The sequence below is a fragment of the Xyrauchen texanus genome, chromosome 10 (genome assembly GCF_025860055.1).
Source record: "Xyrauchen texanus isolate HMW12.3.18 chromosome 10, RBS_HiC_50CHRs, whole genome shotgun sequence".
In the NCBI taxonomy this organism is placed as follows: Eukaryota; Metazoa; Chordata; class Actinopteri; order Cypriniformes; family Catostomidae; genus Xyrauchen; species Xyrauchen texanus.
The window spans coordinates 14,736,115-14,754,072 of NC_068285.1; the positions used below are offsets into that span (position 1 = coordinate 14,736,115).

At 38.9% G+C, this 17,958-nt stretch overlaps 2 protein-coding genes across 4 annotated transcripts; both read left to right on the plus strand.

The window, feature by feature from the left end:
• Positions 1–572: 572 nt before the first annotated feature.
• Positions 573–12,975, plus strand: pbxip1a (pre-B-cell leukemia homeobox interacting protein 1a). Of its 3 annotated transcripts, none has more exons than XM_052136263.1 (11): positions 573–947; positions 2,433–2,523; positions 2,611–2,695; positions 4,301–4,395; positions 4,941–5,571; positions 7,144–7,365; positions 7,577–7,600; positions 8,162–8,193; positions 8,306–8,368; positions 9,658–9,835; positions 10,403–12,975. In XM_052136263.1, exons 2-11 carry the CDS (start codon positions 2,458–2,460, stop codon positions 11,323–11,325), a joined length of 2,319 nt encoding a protein of 772 aa, XP_051992223.1. In that variant the 5' UTR covers positions 573–947; positions 2,433–2,457; the 3' UTR covers positions 11,326–12,975. The 3 variants fall into 3 exon arrangements, with proteins under 3 accessions (XP_051992223.1, XP_051992224.1, XP_051992226.1); XM_052136264.1 differs by having other exon boundaries at positions 4,301–4,377; XM_052136266.1 differs by lacking the exon at positions 7,577–7,600 and having other exon boundaries at positions 574–947.
• A 614-nt stretch (positions 12,976–13,589) lies between these two features.
• s100a11 (S100 calcium binding protein A11) lies at positions 13,590–17,529 on the plus strand. The gene is made up of 3 exons (XM_052136528.1): positions 13,590–13,687; positions 14,665–14,821; positions 17,228–17,529. The coding sequence occupies exons 2-3, from the start codon at positions 14,693–14,695 to the stop codon at positions 17,354–17,356; spliced, it is 258 nt and encodes an 85-aa protein (XP_051992488.1). The 5' UTR covers positions 13,590–13,687; positions 14,665–14,692; the 3' UTR covers positions 17,357–17,529.
• The last annotated feature ends 429 nt before the right edge of the window (positions 17,530–17,958 follow it).

Consider the following 17,958-nt stretch of genomic DNA (forward strand, 5'->3'; position numbering starts at 1 on the left):
ATGTGCAGCTGACAAATCTGTAGAAATTGCTTGATGCAGTCATGTCAACACGGACCAGAATCTCAAAGGAATGTTTCCAACATCTTGTGGAAGCCATGCCATGAAGAAATTAGGCTGTTTTGAGAGCAAAGGAAGGCCCTAACCAGTATTAGCATAGTGTTCCTAATAAAGTGCCCAGTGAGTGCATTTCCATTGTAAGTGCCTCACTGAAACCTTGATGTTTTTAAGAAAAAGAGGGACAAGTTGGAATATATATATATTTTTTAATACAGGTAATCAACATGCCACAAATACTGTCGACTGAGCTTACTTTTACTGAACCCAGAATATTCCTTTAAGGTCCATTATGTTGTTGCTTGCCTTCCTCATTCATTTCAGATACAGCCACACTTGTATTAAGATGCCACTAAAAGTTTCCAGCTAGGGCCTATTCTCTCCAGTCCCATGTAGACTATAACGTGAATTAATGACAAAATAACATGTTGCAATACAAGGGCAATGTTTATTTAGGAAACTCCAGCTGTAGCAGGCAGACTTTTGGGAAGTCCCAACATATTTAGCTCTTAATGTTGGGCAGACGTGTCAGTAAACTGCTGGAGGACAACATGTCTTGTCCCTATATATAGGGACTTCATGCATGTAGTTGGACTAACACAAGTCTTCGCTTTCCCTCAAGTCAACGATAAGACTGTTCAGAGGGCACACTTCACGTTTAGATTGTCACTCTCACCTGTGATTGTCAGTCACAGTTTAAATGAGCTGTCTGGCTGAAACGACACGACTCTGTTCCCATTGGATGCCGACTGTTTGAGCGGATCGGAGTGCTGCGCAACCAAACCAGAAACGTGAAACTCGGAATACCTGAAGTTGCGAAGTTCGCGCGTGGAACGTAAAAAGCACGTACGCAATAAAGCGTGCGCATTTCAACTGAGGCCGATTGAAGCACGGTAAGCCTTTATATAACACTGACACGACTGTGTAATCTCTGTGTTTTGGAATGATCCCTCTTTTTATGCGGAAGAGGGATGTGTTCATTTTGTATGGCGTGTGTGTTCGTGAGCACTGAAAAATCCAGGATGCATAATGTAAATACGCAGCCCGTGACGTGCATCAACATTATGGCAACGTGTTTTCAATAAGCGAACAAATCCAAAATGCGTTTAACAATAGGCCACATTAGCTGCTAGAATGCAATGTGGCCGTCTGACCATTTTTGGTCACATTTCGTGGTCGCTTTATAGACTGTAGCAGTCTCTTGTGCATTGTTTGTGGCTTATGTTTGCCTGCTGTTATGTAATCTTGTTGTCTTGTTGCTTGCATTGGGCAACTCTGATAGCATGAATGTGGTATACTGCCCTCACTAATTTAAGAATTCCAGAGTGGATTATACAATACTTGATTTAAGTTTACTATTGTTTTCCTATGGGTTTCAAACCGGCTATTTAATGCTATATTGTGTATATACACCAATCAGCCACAACATTAAAACCACCTGCCTAATATTGTGTAGGACGTCCTCTTGCGGCCAAAACAGCTCTTGTTCTCTTCACCACAATTGTATTGAGTGGTTATGTGAGTTACCGTAGACTTTGTCCGTTTGAACCAGTCTGGCTATTCTCTATTGACCTCTCTCATCAACAAGGCATTTCCATCCACATAACTGCCGCTCACTGCATGTTTTTTGTTTTTTTTGCACCATTCAGAGTAAATTCTAGAGACTGTTGTGCATGAGAATCCCAGGAGATCATCAGTTACAGAGATACTCAAAACCAGCCCGTCTGGTACCAACAATCATCCTTGAGATTATCTAATCAGCCAATTAATCATGTGGCTGCAGTGCATAAAATCATCCAGATATGGGTCAGGAGCTTCAGTTAATGTTCATCTAAACCATCAGAATGGGGAAAACAATTGATCTCTGTGATTTGGACTGTGGCATAATTGTTGGTGCCGGACGGGCTGATTTGAGTATTTGTGTAACTGCTGATCTCCTGGGATTTTCACGCACCACAGTCTCTAGAATGTACTCTAAATGGTGCCAAAAACATCCTGCGAGTTGCTGTTTTGTGGATGGAAATGCCTTGTTGATGAGAGAGGTCAACAGAGAATGGCCAGACTGGTTCGAACTGACAAAGTCTACAATAACTCAGATAACTCAGATAACCGCTCTGTACAATTGTGGTGAGAAGAATGGCATATCCAAATGGTCAGGGTTGGCGCTGTTTTGGCGCACGAGGGGGAGCTACACAGTATTAGGCAGGTGGTTGTGGCTGATCGGAGTATATAGAATACAATACTGTCTGTTATCTAATCAGTGCCTAACACTTTGAAGAGTGAAAGTACTTCTGAATAGGATGGCCTGTTCAGTATCGTATAGTAGACACTATGGTAGTGAACTAATCTTTCTCCTTGTGGTTATGTTCAATATGTAGGTGCTGTGCCGAGCCACAAGGGGCAATGTCTGATAACAGCACCGGCAGCACTGGGTCATCCAGTAACAGTTGGACACTGCTCTCCCCGGAGGTTTGCAAAGCACATTATCTTAATGCATGTATTAGTATATTTTCGTTAATGAATCACATTCAGTCATTTGTGCTTTGCTGATTTCAGGAGGTTGCTGCAGATCCTGCTGCACCAGTGGACGATGGAACGGAAAGTCTTGGGGATGCACCCAGTATTTCGGAGGAAATAGCAGGTTACTAATCAAATTATTTTTCATTGTCACGTTTTGGTTTATATTAACATGCTAATTAAAGGGAGAGTTCAATAGAAGACTGCCACAAAGGACGGCTGGGTGTAAGGGGGGGGCTAGGAGGGGCATATCCCCCCTAGATTCTCCTCATGCCCCTTCTGATGCCACCCTCAGGTGGTGAGTCAATCAAGGGGGACCATCCACAAGGTCTGACAGTCAATCAGTAGTGCCCATTGTACATTGGGTCTACGGTTCGTCGGTAGGGAGCAGATACCCTAACCCTGCCCCACTCTTATCCTAACCATATGAAGCTTGAAAGGCAAAGTAGCCTGCCAGCAACAATGGATGGCACCTCTCTCTGATCGCGTAAAGATCGCATTCTAGTACTGGCCCTGCTACAAAGGCACCAGAATGGTATATTTAAAGGTGCACTGAATAGTCATTTTGAAACATGTATAATCATGACTGCTTGCATGAGATGGAGACTCCAATTTTATCAATAAATTAATAATCTTAATCTCAGTAACCGCCCTGTTTTTGGACACTTTCACTCATGGATTAAATTATCCATGCATCCAAGCCCCTCTAGGTCAGTGTGAGCCCAATTCGACATATTCAAAAAATTTAGTTCACCTTTAATGCAAGTCATCTCAGATTTGTAGTAGTAACACCAACTTGTTAGTGATGCTTGCTAAAAAAAAACATCATGATCACTTTAGCTCATACATGGGGTTAAATTATAATTGATTATTAATCATGATTATAATTGATTATTAATCATGATTATTCTTCAAGAAGATTATTTTGTTTTTGCAGAAATTCAGATAGCACACCTGTTGTTATTTTGGCAAGCTCCACGTGACAGGGTATCGGAGAGAGAGAGTTGCGGTCATCTCTTCACCATTTTTTATTGTAAAGTGCGTCAAACCTCCCCGACTGAAGAAAGCATGATCTTAGCAAAACAGTCCACATGTGTGACACCCTCGGCCAAAATCAAGTGGTTTTGTGTCTGCTAATGTGGGGCAATTTTTACGAGCCTCGTGTGTTCCGTATGAGCCATAGGACAAACGGTTACGTATTTCAGAGCGTGCTTGAAAGTGAAGCAGATTGGTCAGTAGTGAATTTCTGAAGAGAGTGTGATAGGTCAGTCGAGGTGAATATTATCTTGGCATGGCTGCTAATTTTTGCTTATTATCTCATTAATACCACAGGCAATTGCTTAATTATCCGTGAGGAAAAATCCATGATTGCGGTTAAAATACATTAATTGCGCAGCCCTACTATTACTTTTCTAAGGACTTACAATTTTTTGCCTGTCCCAATTGAACTCTTGGGGCCCCAGCCATACTGTATCTATTCTTGGCACAAATAAGAGGGTAGGCTCTCTGATTTGGGTCAGTCTAGGGTCCCAGAAACCCCTGTGGGCCCCAGCCATATCTATGCACCAGAATATTATAGAAATATGAGAAATCATGGGAAAATTGTCAGTCCAACTCCAACATTGTGGTGGCGAGTTTTGCACGGGCAAGCATCACTTCTTCCTTAATTTTCTTTAGAAAATATGAAAAATGTGTTGATTATTGTAATGTGAAACTGTGTTTATTTCAGGGAGCTCTATGGAGGTGAGGTCACATGACCCTGAAACTCAACTGGCAGAGACTATTTTGTCAGAGGAGGGTCACCAGGTCAGTGCCTCACTGCCGGTATGTACAGAGTGCGACATTCAGTTACCATTCTCTTTCAGTGGTCTTCAGCCTTGCACAATATCTGCCTGTCTGCTAATGTAATGCAAATTCTGCCATACAAATGCAGAATGCAGTAACTACACCAACACTGAAATTGAGAAAAAATTACTTAAGTTACTTCGTTTTAGTGTGGATTTGGAGTTACTGCAATTTTCACACTCCATTATCTCTTAGTCTGAGCACAGACCTCTTAAGTACAGAGGTTGTTACCACCACAGAAACGCAAGAACACGTTCAACCGGTCAGCAAATTGGCAGTGTGTTGGCCAAGTGCTCACATTTGTATGTACTATTTGTATGCATTTGCTTGTACTTGCGTAAAGTATGTTTCTGGTCTTGCATAACAGAATTGTCTATAAACTATCACCCTCTCATGAGGTAAAAACTTAATATGCTTTGGTTTGATGTATAATGGGTTATTTTATATTGAACTTATAATTTCTCTAGAGATGCCAAATTGCCTTTTCCCAAAGCACTAAAAATTGTATGTTGTCCAAAATCAAGATTTGCCAGGAACAAGCCCCCGAATTCTTCAAAGAGATGTCAGCATCTGGCCACGCTGGCATCGAACTTGATCCTGAGATCCATGCTCCGGTCATCCATGACACAATCACCAGTTCTCCCCCTGACAGTGACCTTCTGGGTGCCGTTCCCTTCAGCATCGCTACAGAAACAACCTTCCAGTTTTCAGAGGAGTCAGTCCTTGATGAACGCACTGAAGAGGACATTACTGATGTCTTTCCCAGCCAGCACGTTCCCATTCAAGAAAGACCCTCACCTGAACCAGAGCCCAAAATCACATCCAGTCCAGAACCAATCAGAGAAATAAGCCCCTCCCTGGATGTCCATGTCTCTGAACCTACCGCAGACATAAGGTCCGCCCTTGAAATCAGTGATTCAACTGCAATCCCAGTACTTGATATTCAAGCTGATATACACCCCACCCCTGAAACCTCGCCTCTGGCCCTGCCCTCTGAGGCTGATACAGGCTTGGGCTCCACAGCAAAGAGCCCCGCCCCTGACAGTTCTTATCCAGAAACCATTGGCACGATTGAAACTGAAGAGGAGGAGCCTTCCATAGAGAAAGAGGAAACGGCACTGCCAGACAAAATTCCTGATGTGGTGGGAGAACCAGGTATGGTGTTCCCAAAAAGTTAAGAAAAATGAAACATGTATTACAGCAAAGAAGTATTTTCATCATAATGTATTTGAATAATGAATCGCACATATATGTCAAAGTTGTTCCAAATTTTCACATCTCACTCTTTTTCCATTACCAACCACTTTAACCTATGGTTCCATAGTATTACATACACTTCTGTCTTTTAGTATAAATTCTGGTCAAGTTAGCAGATTATTCTGGCTAATTCTGCCTTCAAATGCAATTGGAATGATCAAGTATCCTACTCGGAAGTTGCACAGAAACGGCCCCTTAAATCGTAATTACGATTGGGATATTTTGGACACCCGAGTTTCCTTTTTTGGAGAAGATGTAAACATTCAACATGGTGGAAGAGAGTACAGTTTCAGTTGTAAAAGATGGATTTATTCATTTTTCTAAATGCAGCTACCTCATTAGCACATGACATTTCAGTCCTATACATTTAGGTTACACATCAGTTACTATTTAATGCTTTTTGTACATTTTATCACCGTGAAAATAGCTTGTATTTGACCAAAATGACATTGTCGTCAGCAAGTTGGCAAGCATGTGTTACCATGTCAAAATAGAGTCTCCCAAGAAATATACATGAATGAACCTGGCGTCCTTCATAAGCAACAAAGCATTTGAGTGTGATGCGCCCGTAATTACGATTTCAGAAATGGGAAGTAGGATAATTCCGAAAGCATGTGAAAGCATCATTATAACTGCCCACTTAGACATGAAACGGTCTGTCTAACAGACATAAAAAGTGACCAATTACAGTTTATTTTTGCTTTAGGGATGCACTTCTATGAAATATTAGGAAAAAATCAAACAATTGCACAACAGTACAAGGAGCCATGCACTCCAACACTACATAAATAGACTCAGTGCTGTAACAGAACGCAGGTGTCTTGGATTGTTTTAAAAGGGTCATGGCATACACTTCCCTGAGGTCCACTTATGTTAGTAAAAAAATGTTTAGCACCAAAATGGTCATAATTTAGTAATATATCATTTTCCACCATCTCTGGCCCTCTGTCTGAAATGCTCTGTTTTAAGCTCTCTAGCCCTTTAAGACTTCAATGTAAACACCTTCCAATTCAACCATATTACAAAATGTGGTTATAAAATTATAATATATCAGCATTTTAAAATTTAATTCCAGGGTTTACACATAACGTACACCCAATACATTGCATCCGAATACATTTATATGAATACACTTCACATAGTGTCAAAAAACATGGCACCTCTACACGAGATGCTGGAAGAAAACAGTGAGTTGCAGAGCAACGGTCAAAGATGGATGCAAAAATGTGTTTGGAGTAAACGGCCCCATAATCTGCAAATGGCTGTAAAGAGAACATGGAAGGAATTGCCAGAAACGTGTGTCCATTAAAAAGTAAATGGCACTGATTATTTACCAGACATATTTCGAAATATAAAAATTTGCTCATGGAAATCTTGTTAACTTGCAATTAAGTGCCGCAATCAAAACTCCGATGTCTGAGGCTCAGATTAAAATTTGTTTCTTGCTGTAATTTTCTGTTTCATGTTTAGAACCTCTTGGCACTGAACTTTCAGCAGAAGGTGATGGTCTAAGGCACAGACATGTACAGCCCACCATAGTGCTTAAGCGAAGCTCTGATGAGGAGGAGGAAGAGGAGGAGGAGGAGGAGTTTAACCTGCCCGAGAGGAAAGAGGAGAAACGAGGTTTCTCTTTGAATCAACTGATAGTTGGAGCGTTAGTGCTGCTCTGTCTTGGATCCTTCTTTTTCTCCGGTGAGTTTTGTGGAAAGTCATGAATCACGGTAAACCACATTCTATAACTAGTAATTGAAAATAGTTGTCATGTGATGTCATGCACATCCTTGAGTAATTAATATTTAGCCCTTGGTTACAGTATGAGTGCATGTTGTAGTAGCCTGCATGATAAATTACAATCATTAATTTCCCATTTTCAGTGGTTGCATTAAATGTATCTTGCCTCCAGGTTCTGTGGTTGACCAGGCTGGTGGTAGGTACATAGTTTGAGCTAGGTGGCAGTATGTGCTTGAGCTATGGATAGGGGTTTCCCTTCAGTGATTATTGTAGAGTCAGTTTCCATCCTAAATTCAGACCTGTACCACCAATTTGGGGAAAAATGCTCAATTTAGCTACACAGCTGCTGAGGGCAGCCTCTATCATCAGCTTTGTGTTAATTGTGTGTTTCCCAGGGTGCACTGGTTTTCCAAGGGGCTTGTCGGCAGATCACTTCTCTTTAAAGGTGAAGGTTGTAGTTTCTGTGCTACAAGCAGCACCAAACAGAATGGCCAAAATAATGACTGTTTTCAAACATGTTTCAAACTTTATGTTGGGCTGCTAAAAAAAAAGGCATTGCAATTCAGTTTGGTGCAAATGGTGGTACAGAAATTACACTAAAATGGCTGAAAACACTGAGATTGTGCTCAAGTGACGTTTAACACTGTCTATGCAGAAAGGGATTTTGTAACAGTCACAGTATTTGAGTTTTACTCCACAGTTTTTATAGTTCTCCTTGTTCATGAAATAAAAATACTAATATTTTTCTTTCTCGCAGATGATTATGATGGTACAGAATTAAGTGACCAGGTTGGTTTATTGCTTTATTTTCTATCTTTGCACCATTCGTCCATTGTTGACAAGCATGTACATGCTGATTTCATATGTGGCATTCTCTGATTAATTTGATCTCTGTTTCCAGGAACTCCTTGATAAACTTGCCCAAGAGAATAAACAAATTAATATATTGGAGGCCCAGATAGAGGTTAGCCAAAAAACATTTTTTTTGTTACTTTATATTTTAAGTTATCACTCTTAATTTAATATATACACACCGATCAGCCACAACATTAAAACCACCTGCCTAATATTTTGTAGGTCCCCCTTGTGCCGCCCATTCTTCTCACCAAAGTTGTACAGAGCGGTTATCTGAGTTATTGTAGGCTTTGTCAGTTTGAACCAGTCTGGACATTCTCTGTTGACCTCTCTCATCAACAAGACATTTCCATCCACAGAACTGCCCCTCACTGGATGTTTTTTTGTTTTTGACACCATTCTGAGTAAATTATAGAGACTGTTGCATGTGAAAATCCCAGGAGATCAACAGTTACAGAAATACTCAAACCAGCCCGTCCGGCACCAACAATCATGCCACGGTCCAAATCACAGAGATCAATTGTTTTCCCCATCCTGTTGGTTGATGTGAACATTAACTGAAGCTCCTGACCCGTATCTGCATGATTTTATGCACTGCACTGCTGCCTCACGATTGGCTGATTAGATAATTGCATGGATGATTGTTGGTACCAGATGAGGTGGTTTGAGTATTTGTCTAACTGATGATCTCCTGGGATTCTCATGCACAACAGTCTCTAAAATTTACTCTGAAAAAACATGCAGTGAGCAACAGTTCTGTGGATGAAAATGTCTTGTTGATGAGAGAGGTCAACAGAGAATAGCCAGACTGGTTCGAACTGACAAAAGTCTGCGGTAACTCAATAACCGCTCTATACAATTGTGGTCAGAAGAATGGGTTGGCGCTGTTTTGGCGGCACAAGGGGGACCTACACAATATTAGGCAGGTGTTTTAATGTTGTGGCTGATGGGTGTATATTTGTTAGTCTGTGTGTGTGTGTGTGTGTGTGTGTATATGTGTGTATATATATATATATATATATATATATATATATATATATATTTCTCATTTTATATAATTTCTCATTTTATATAATTATTTCCTGTTTAACCCCCCATTATATAGTGTATGTATACTGTACAACGTATGTACTTGTTTGTAATTCGTTCTCAATTTGATACTTAAATGGATTTAAACATGAAAGGAGATGTTTGAGAAGACCGACAATCTCAGTCACCATTCACTTTTATTGTATAGTAGAAAGATGCAATGAAAGTGAATGGTGACCGAGGCTAACATTCTGCCTAACGTCTCCTTTTGGGCATACAGATAAAAAGACCTTTTGAATGTAAATCTGATTATTATCAGATGTTGAACTCTTAGGATATTCTTTTGTATTTTTTTATTTTCATGTTTAGTCCCAGGGAGAGGAGCTGGACAAGGCTTTGAAAATAGCTGCAGATCAGCATAGCACTGAGAAAGGAGTACTTGAAAATGAGAACAATAAACTGAAAGATCAACTGTCTGAACTGCCAGGCCTGAAAGAAGAACTACAGACACTGAGAGCACGAGTTGCTGAACTCGCCAAGCTTACAGGTAAAGCGAGAGAGAGAATAGGGCTCTGTACTTGCTTGACAATCACAGCCATGAGATATTGCATAGGTTTCTTAATGGTATTAATATGTGTCCTTATCTCATGTATATACTGTTTATATTTTTTAATGGAAAAAAAAAAAATGCACATTGCACCATCATTGAAAATCTAATAATGGTAATATTTTAACTAGAAAATGTATAATTCCAATCGGTTTGAAAACAGTCCGTCTGGCACCAACAATCATACATGCGATTATCTAATCAGCCAAATGTGTGCCAGCAGTGCATAAAGTCATGCATATATGGGTCAGGAGCTTAGTTTATGTTCACATCAAATGTGATCTCAGGGATTTGGACCATGGCATGATTGTTGGTGCCAGACGGGCTGGATTGAGTATTTCTGTAACTGCTGATCTCCTGGGATTTTCATGCAAAACAGCCTCTAGAATTTACTCCAAGAGGTCAACAAATAATGGCCAGACTGGTTCAAACTGAAGTAAGTGAAGGAAGATCCTTTTGCGAAGTCTCTGGTGTATTCTATAAAAAAAATATTTTCCCCTCATTCAGTTGCAGAGGAACTCCCACAACATGCCCTGGACTCTGGCCCACCTTCCACTGGTGAGTCTATTCCAGCAGGAACTGAGAAACACTGGGATAAAAATAAAGAACTCAAGAGGCAAAAGGTTCTGTTGGATGAAAGTAGGAAGCGGCTGGAGGGAATGAAGAAACCGGGCTGGAACAAGCAGGGTTTGAGGGAGAGTTTAGTGGAGATGCAGGAGAGGCTCTCGAAACAGGTGGACCAGCTGGGCAAGAGGGAAGAATGGAAGAAGAAACACCAAGAGCACAAAGGAGAGAAGAAGGAATTTGGAAAAAGGAAGGAGCAGGAGATTGAACGAGGGAAAGAGTGGAAGCAAGGTAAGGATAAAAAGAATGGTAACTACAAACACAAAGAGCATCTCAAGAAGTACAAAGAAGAGTGGGACCACAAGAAAGACGAGAGAAGGTTAGAGCGAGAAAGGAGACAGAGGGATGGACCTTGGCATGGAAAAGATCCCAAACAGCAGCACCAAGATCATCAACGCAAGCAGGTGGACATCTGGAAACACCAGGAGGAAAAGCTCAGGAGGAACCGACATCCCGCCGAGGGTTGTCGTGGTGTGGTTAACTGTGCCGACGCAGAGGGACTTGTTCCTGTCAAGCTTGTAGAGTTTCAGGACCTTCTCGAGGTCTACCTAAGCAAACTTGAGGGCGTTCCTCAAGAAAACAAGGAAAGTCTTCGTCGACTCACAGCCCAGTTCTTCAATGGTGGTGTTTTCGCCCACGACCGAATGCTCTTCAGCGAGTTTGCAGAGGATGTGGCGGATATCTTGGAAGATCTGGCAGATGATTTGGAAGATGAGCAGCATGGGAAGGACAACGATTCCCTTGAAGAAGAGATGGAGGAATTTGAGAAGGAGGCACTGTTGAGGTTTTCCGCTCCTGTAGCTTAATGCTGATGCTGCCCTAAGCAGAAACTGGGTGGAAAGAATGGAAAAATCACCATGTGAAGGAAATCATGGAAATCCAAAACACGATGGTTGAGAGAACATCTCTCCGAACAGCTGTTTCTTTCCCAACTGTAGATGTAGTTCAATGCCTTGTGTAAGGAGTTTCCTCGTCATTAGTGAAGTCCCATCTGTGCATTGGGTGTTTTGTTGTAAGCTACCTCTGTTAGTCCTTTTCTTGCTTGCTGTGTAAAGTGTCAATCATCTTAAGCATTATGTGTTGCCACATGAGTGAAATTGCTTTACATACAGAAGAATCAATCAGTGCATATGGGGTTTTGAACAAGGTTAACCTGGATGAGTGCAATGAGAATAGTAGAATGTTTTCCATCATAAATATATCATATAGAATGTCAGAACTGAGAATTATATGTAGAAAAGTGCTTTTTATTTTAGCTATTTAAATATTTTGACCATTTGAATTTTTATTTATTTTACTTTTATTTCCGCACCTACCCAATGTTTTTGCTTTGTAGTCAAAGCTGTAGTCAAACTGGTTTCTTTTAAAGTTTCGTTTTCACCGTAGAAGTTTTAGAGGTCATTTTCAGTTTCTACCCAAACTTCTACTTCGTTCCAAACTGTATGAATTTCTTATGCAGAACACGGTATGAAAACATTCACTTTAATGAATATTTCAGCCCATCTTGTCAATATAATGACTTATTATTTCAAAGCTTAAAAAGGGCCCAAAAGTATCATAATGCGGCTTGTGCATCAGATTCCAAGTCTTTTGTAGGCATACAATTGGTTTTGACATTTTCGGTGAAACTCTTGATGTCTGTTGACGGAAGATTTCACAGTGGCAATTTGCATCCTTTCATGCTAAAAACACTTTGAATTTGATGCACAATTTGCACGGACTATTTTTAAGATACAATTTGGTCCCTTTTTAAGCTTAAAAGTGAATTAACTAACATTGAATAGACAGACCAACATATTAATTCAAATGTTCTCTATTTTGTTCTGCATAAGAAAGTCATACGGGTTTGGAATGACAAATTTTAATGAAAATATTCCTCCTATTTAGATTACCAAACAAAGTCTATAAATGTTTTGTTATATTTTTTCTGAATAGAAATCTGATATGTTTGCTTATGTGCCTTTATTAGTGAGCAAAGAATGCTGGTACTGAAATGAGAAATCAGCTCATGTCTCGACACCACAACCTTGTGTAATGAAAGAATTTCAATAATGAGTTTGTTTGCACTGTGGTGATGTGGACATTTGTTTTACCCCAGATTTGATCTTAGGAAAACAGCCATTGTAATGAATCACTAAGGTCAGTTGATTACAGCTGTGTATTATTATTTTGATGGACTCTATGGATGAATACCATTGACTTTAGGCTTTTTCTTGTGCAATTTGTAAACATGGAAAAAAAGTGATTTAATGGAATTCACGATTTAAGGTACAATGATCATATGGCACAATGTCATTTGATATTTAATTTGAAATAACATTTAAAATGAGTTGAACACCGTTTCAAAATGGCGACAGTACAAAAAGACCAAATGTCACAATGTATCAATGTGTAAAATTCTTTGATGATTATTAAAATGATGAACCATTGCCATGAGAATTATTCTTTCAGCATTCGTGTATTTTCATTTTCCAACTGGCAGAACTAACAGAAAAATTTGATTTTCTTGAGGTTCCCTAGTCTCATTTTTATTTTTATGGTCACAAAAAAGCTACAACTTTGTTATTAATATTGCAATGATTTCACCATTAAAATATAAATGATTTAATCATATAATTATATTCTGTTTAAGTGCAAATTCCAGTATTGACCTCTAAAACCGATCTTTAGAAGTTAATAAAGTCATAGTATTTATTCCAGTATGTCGGTTGATGCTGAGTCAGTTTTGATGGGAGTGATCAGATTAAATTTCCCTGATGCCAGATGTTTAAAGTGACAACATTTAGGAAACCTGATATGGAGGTGTAGAGTAATTAACCTACAGGTATTATGTTATGCTTTAAAATTACCACAAACAAAAAGCTTATTTACTCAGGTATAATTAAATACACATAAACACAATTAGGGCAGAATGCTTCTACAATCTCAGATGCTATTTCCACCTCTTGAATACAATAAATGCATTGTGTGTGTGTGTGTGTGAGAGAGAGAGACAAAGTCTACGCTTTGATATGGAAACATAAGCAGGAGATGACATCCTGACTGGTTGTGAAAGAGCAGTGGGCATGATTTTTATTTTCCGCTGAGATTGCAAGATTAAGGCAATAAAAGGTGAGAACAAGAGGTCATAGGCATCACTCTGAGCAAGCAGATCACCCCTAAGGTCAGGTAAGTACGCAACACTTTGTCTTCCTTTCAGTAGATCTTATTATTGTATTTCATTCTTATCTCTGCATTCTAATAAATAATTATAGTTGCATGGGTATTTCGATAAACATTATTACATACCTCGGGGTCTTTAGCGACCCGGGATGTATATATATCACAAATTGATCTGCAAAATGCTACACAAATGTATTTTTCACTTTTTGAGTCTAAATAGACTTTCATAATTTCAGTAGTACATCCAAATGAAAATAGCCAGACTATAATGTTCATGTGTTACACTTGCTATAGTTTACTTCCACATTGCTTCAATCGCTGAAAAAACAGCACCACCTTGAGTAACAAATAGCATGTATATGTGTGTACATGCACATGGGATACTGATAATTCACCAGTCAGACAGAGAATCAACGTGATATTGTATATGTACTATTAGGGTACTCATTAGTCTTTTTAATGAATATATCTCCTGTTATAGTAAACGTATATAGATATGACATTAACATTAAAATATGATTTATGGAAGTGCCAAAAAAAAAGGGACACTATTATATGTATCAGGTCTTTTATGACCCAATACACATTTGGTAATTTAGCAGTTACAAGATATAGATGCATCCTTTTCTTTTTCTTTTTTTTTGCAATTTTGCAATTTTGCCTTCTTTTTTGTAACACTGTTCAGGAGAGAAAGGTTGAGGAATACTAAAGAAGTGTGGGTATAACTTAAAAAAATGGATGAGGTAAAGGGGTGGATGGAATGAGGTTCCGGGTTACTAAAGACCCGAGGAATGCATTCAAGTGTTACTCATAATCATAATCTGGTAGACCATGTCACGCCAAATGTGTGATAAATGTAAATGCGCACACTAATTTATCTCAGTATGTTTTATACATTTCCAACTGGTTTTGACTTATTAGTTATAATATAGTTTGAACCTAAGTTGTAGTTTGACTAACCTGTAATCAGTTTTATTTTTTAGCCATCTAACCATCCAACGTTCCAGAATCATGGAATCTGCCATTAATGTTCTGATCTCCCAGTTCAAGACTTATGCAGGGAAGGATGGATCTGCAAACACTCTGAGCAAAGAAGAGTTTCAAAGCTTGCTCACATCCCAGCTACCAAACCTTGTAAAGGTAAGCCAATCTGAGCTTCGTGTTCTTAATTGAGTAATTCTAATTAGCTTAAATAAATGTTCTGGGTTCAATACATGTTAAGCTCAATCGACAGCATTTGTGACATAATATTGATTACCACAATAGTTAAATTTGACTTGCCCCTCCTTTTCTTTAAAATTAAAAAATTAAAAAAAGCACAGATCTTACAGGGAGGCACTTACAATGGAAGTGAATGGGGGCCAATTTGTTTTATATTAAAATACTCACTATTTCAAAAGTATTGCCAGAAGATATAAACAAGATGTGTGATTAAATCACTTACTAACCATATCTGTGTAAAGTTATAGCCAATTTTACAACTTCATTGCCATGATGATGTAATGTCAACAAACCCTAAAATGACAATAAAAATGACAATTTAAACAACTTTACAGCTCTTTATGTGTTTTAACAGTGTTTTAACTGCCTCTAAACCCTCCAAAAATTGGCCCCATTCACTTCCATTGTGAGTGCCTCACAGTAACCTTAATATTTTCTTTTTTTTTTTTTTTTTTTTTTTTTTATATTTAGAGAAGATTTGACTTTTTTTTCTTTATTTATTTTAGTTGGGACGATTTGACTTTTTTATTTATTTAGAAAAGTTGGGACGATTTGACTTTTTTATTTATTTAGAAAAGTTGGGACGATTTGACTTTTTTATTTATTTAGAAAAGGACGATTTGCCCTTTTTTTGTTTTTTTAGAAAAGTTGGGATGATTTGCCTTTTTTTTTTTTTTTTTTTTGTGGTAATCAACATTATGTTATAAATGTTGCTGATTGAGCTTAACTTGTATTGAACCTGGAATATTCCTTTAATTGATGCACACAATTACAATTCATTGAGGCAGGCAATTATTATTATTATTTGTAATCAGTTATAGACTTTATTCACAGTAGCACAATATTTGACTTTAATGGGATGACAACGAGGCTATAAGGGATAGACTTACCATCTCTTCAATGGCACGAACGGTGTAATCCTATAAAAAGCTCCTTGATCACATCTGATTTCCCACCACTCATGTTGTCTGGAGTTTTTTGTCTACTGAATGTTCTTAGAAAGGCATTTTTTTCAATGTTTTGAAAGACACTTTAAACAGCAGACCAGCCCATTCAAGAGACTGTAAGTCTATCCCTCATAGCCTCGTTGTCATTCCAATTAAACCTCAAAGATGGCGGAAGCGTGAATAAGGTCTATAGGCCCATTGTTAGAGTAAGCTTAACATCCATATTCCTCCTTTCAGATCTAACTCTTAAAAATAAAGGCTCCATTTTTAACAAAAAGGACCTTCCAGTCTGATGCCATAACAGATCCTTTTTAAGTTCCACAAAGAACCTTTAATTGTCTAGTTCTTAAGAAAACCATCTATGTATTGGTGCTTTAAAGAACCCATCAGTGACGTGCACAGATCTGCAGGGACAGGGGCTGAAAGAAAATGGAGAGAGCGGGGAGAGAAATCGGAACTTGAAATAGAAACCAATCCAAAGTTGTTAGGGGGTGTTGTTGTGATGCCCGCTTCAGCCTGTCAGCCATGGGCAGCCAGTCCTGTTTTTAAAGACACTTCTGCTTAAATCTCCCCTCGAACAAAAGGACAAGTTTAGATTTGTGAAAGGGAAAGGGGCTTGTGCCCCTGTAGCCCCCGTTCTGTGCATGTCAGTGGAACCCATAGACCAATACGCTGATTTGAAAGCCTACAACATAACATCAAGAACTTTTTTAATCTCCACAGAACCATGTAACCAACTCAAAATGGTTCTTGATAAGAAGAAGGGTCTCTGCTGAACCTAAGGTGCTTCATAGAACCATTTAAGAACCTTTATGTTAACGTGTCCAACATTGAATTTAATGTAGTTTTGTGATTAAAAATGATTTGTCCATATTCTACATACATAATTTTTTTAAACATCTGTGACCTAAACAAATGTTTAAATAAATAAAGTTTAAGTACCCGTATTCAGTGTTACATTAGTATTTTTGTACTACTTTGTATTTTGCAAGAGAGTACACAGGACTACAAGCGTAAGAATAATTTAGAGAAATTCCTGCTGTGATTTGTGTCCTCTAAAGATGCCATAGTGATTCTGTCGGGGTATTAACAAAAGCCCTTTCCTAAAAGAACTCTCTTAAGTTAGATGTAGATATTGTTCTGCTAGGGTGTATGAAAAACTTTCTGGCTTTCCATGTCGGCATCCAAACTAGATCAGTAAGTCTTCAAACAAAGGAAAAATGCCACATCAGAGCATTTTCATAGCTAATGCTGAGCAGAAACTCCACCACATTAATAGGTCAACTGGAAAGAATGAGCAGTATCAGTAAAAACCACTAGATGGAGATAGTGTCATTGCACAAATAAGTAAATGCCAGTCCATCCTGTGTCCTCACAGAATGCTTCTGACCCTGCTGTGATCAACCAGCTCATGAGCTCACTGGATGCGAATAATGATGGGGAGCTGACATTCATGGAATTCTGGCAGCTGATTGGAAATCTGGCGAACAAGCACGGCGGTTTCTAGCCAATGAAGAGCCGGGATGACATTTTAAATGTCACTAGTCCACTTTGAGACAATCGTGTCAAATTTTACCATGTTACTCTCTGATGTAGTTATTACACAGGCGGTGCCTGTGTTTTTAGTTAATGATTGTCCAAAGCAGGTGACACCAAATTAAATAAACTATTGTGATATTCCCAACGTAAGCCTTGCCTCTTTATTGACCAAGTCTTATAAGTTTCTATCCACACCCTTCCCCAACTGTCGCTTGTGTAGAGACTATGGTGCATCCCTGATTAAATAGCATCATTTTATGGTAACCCAACACCACACAAAAGCCCTCACCTGTCCTATTTCCCAGTGGCTTAATTTTAGAGCTTCACAGTGTTAGTGCAAGCCAGCAGTCTGTTAGAAGTTCAGAGAGAAATATCCATACAATATGCTTCATTTGTAAAAGCAGGTGATGCCTGGCAGTGCTATGCTCACAGGTTAGCCTTGGGTGAGGGTGTTCATTTCATATATGCATATTAAGGGAGATTTGAGTCTTATTTGCAAGCGGTAGGCCAAGTGGTGTGCCTGAAATACTTCAAAAGTTTGTTTGAAAACTTGAATGCCTTCTGGCAAAC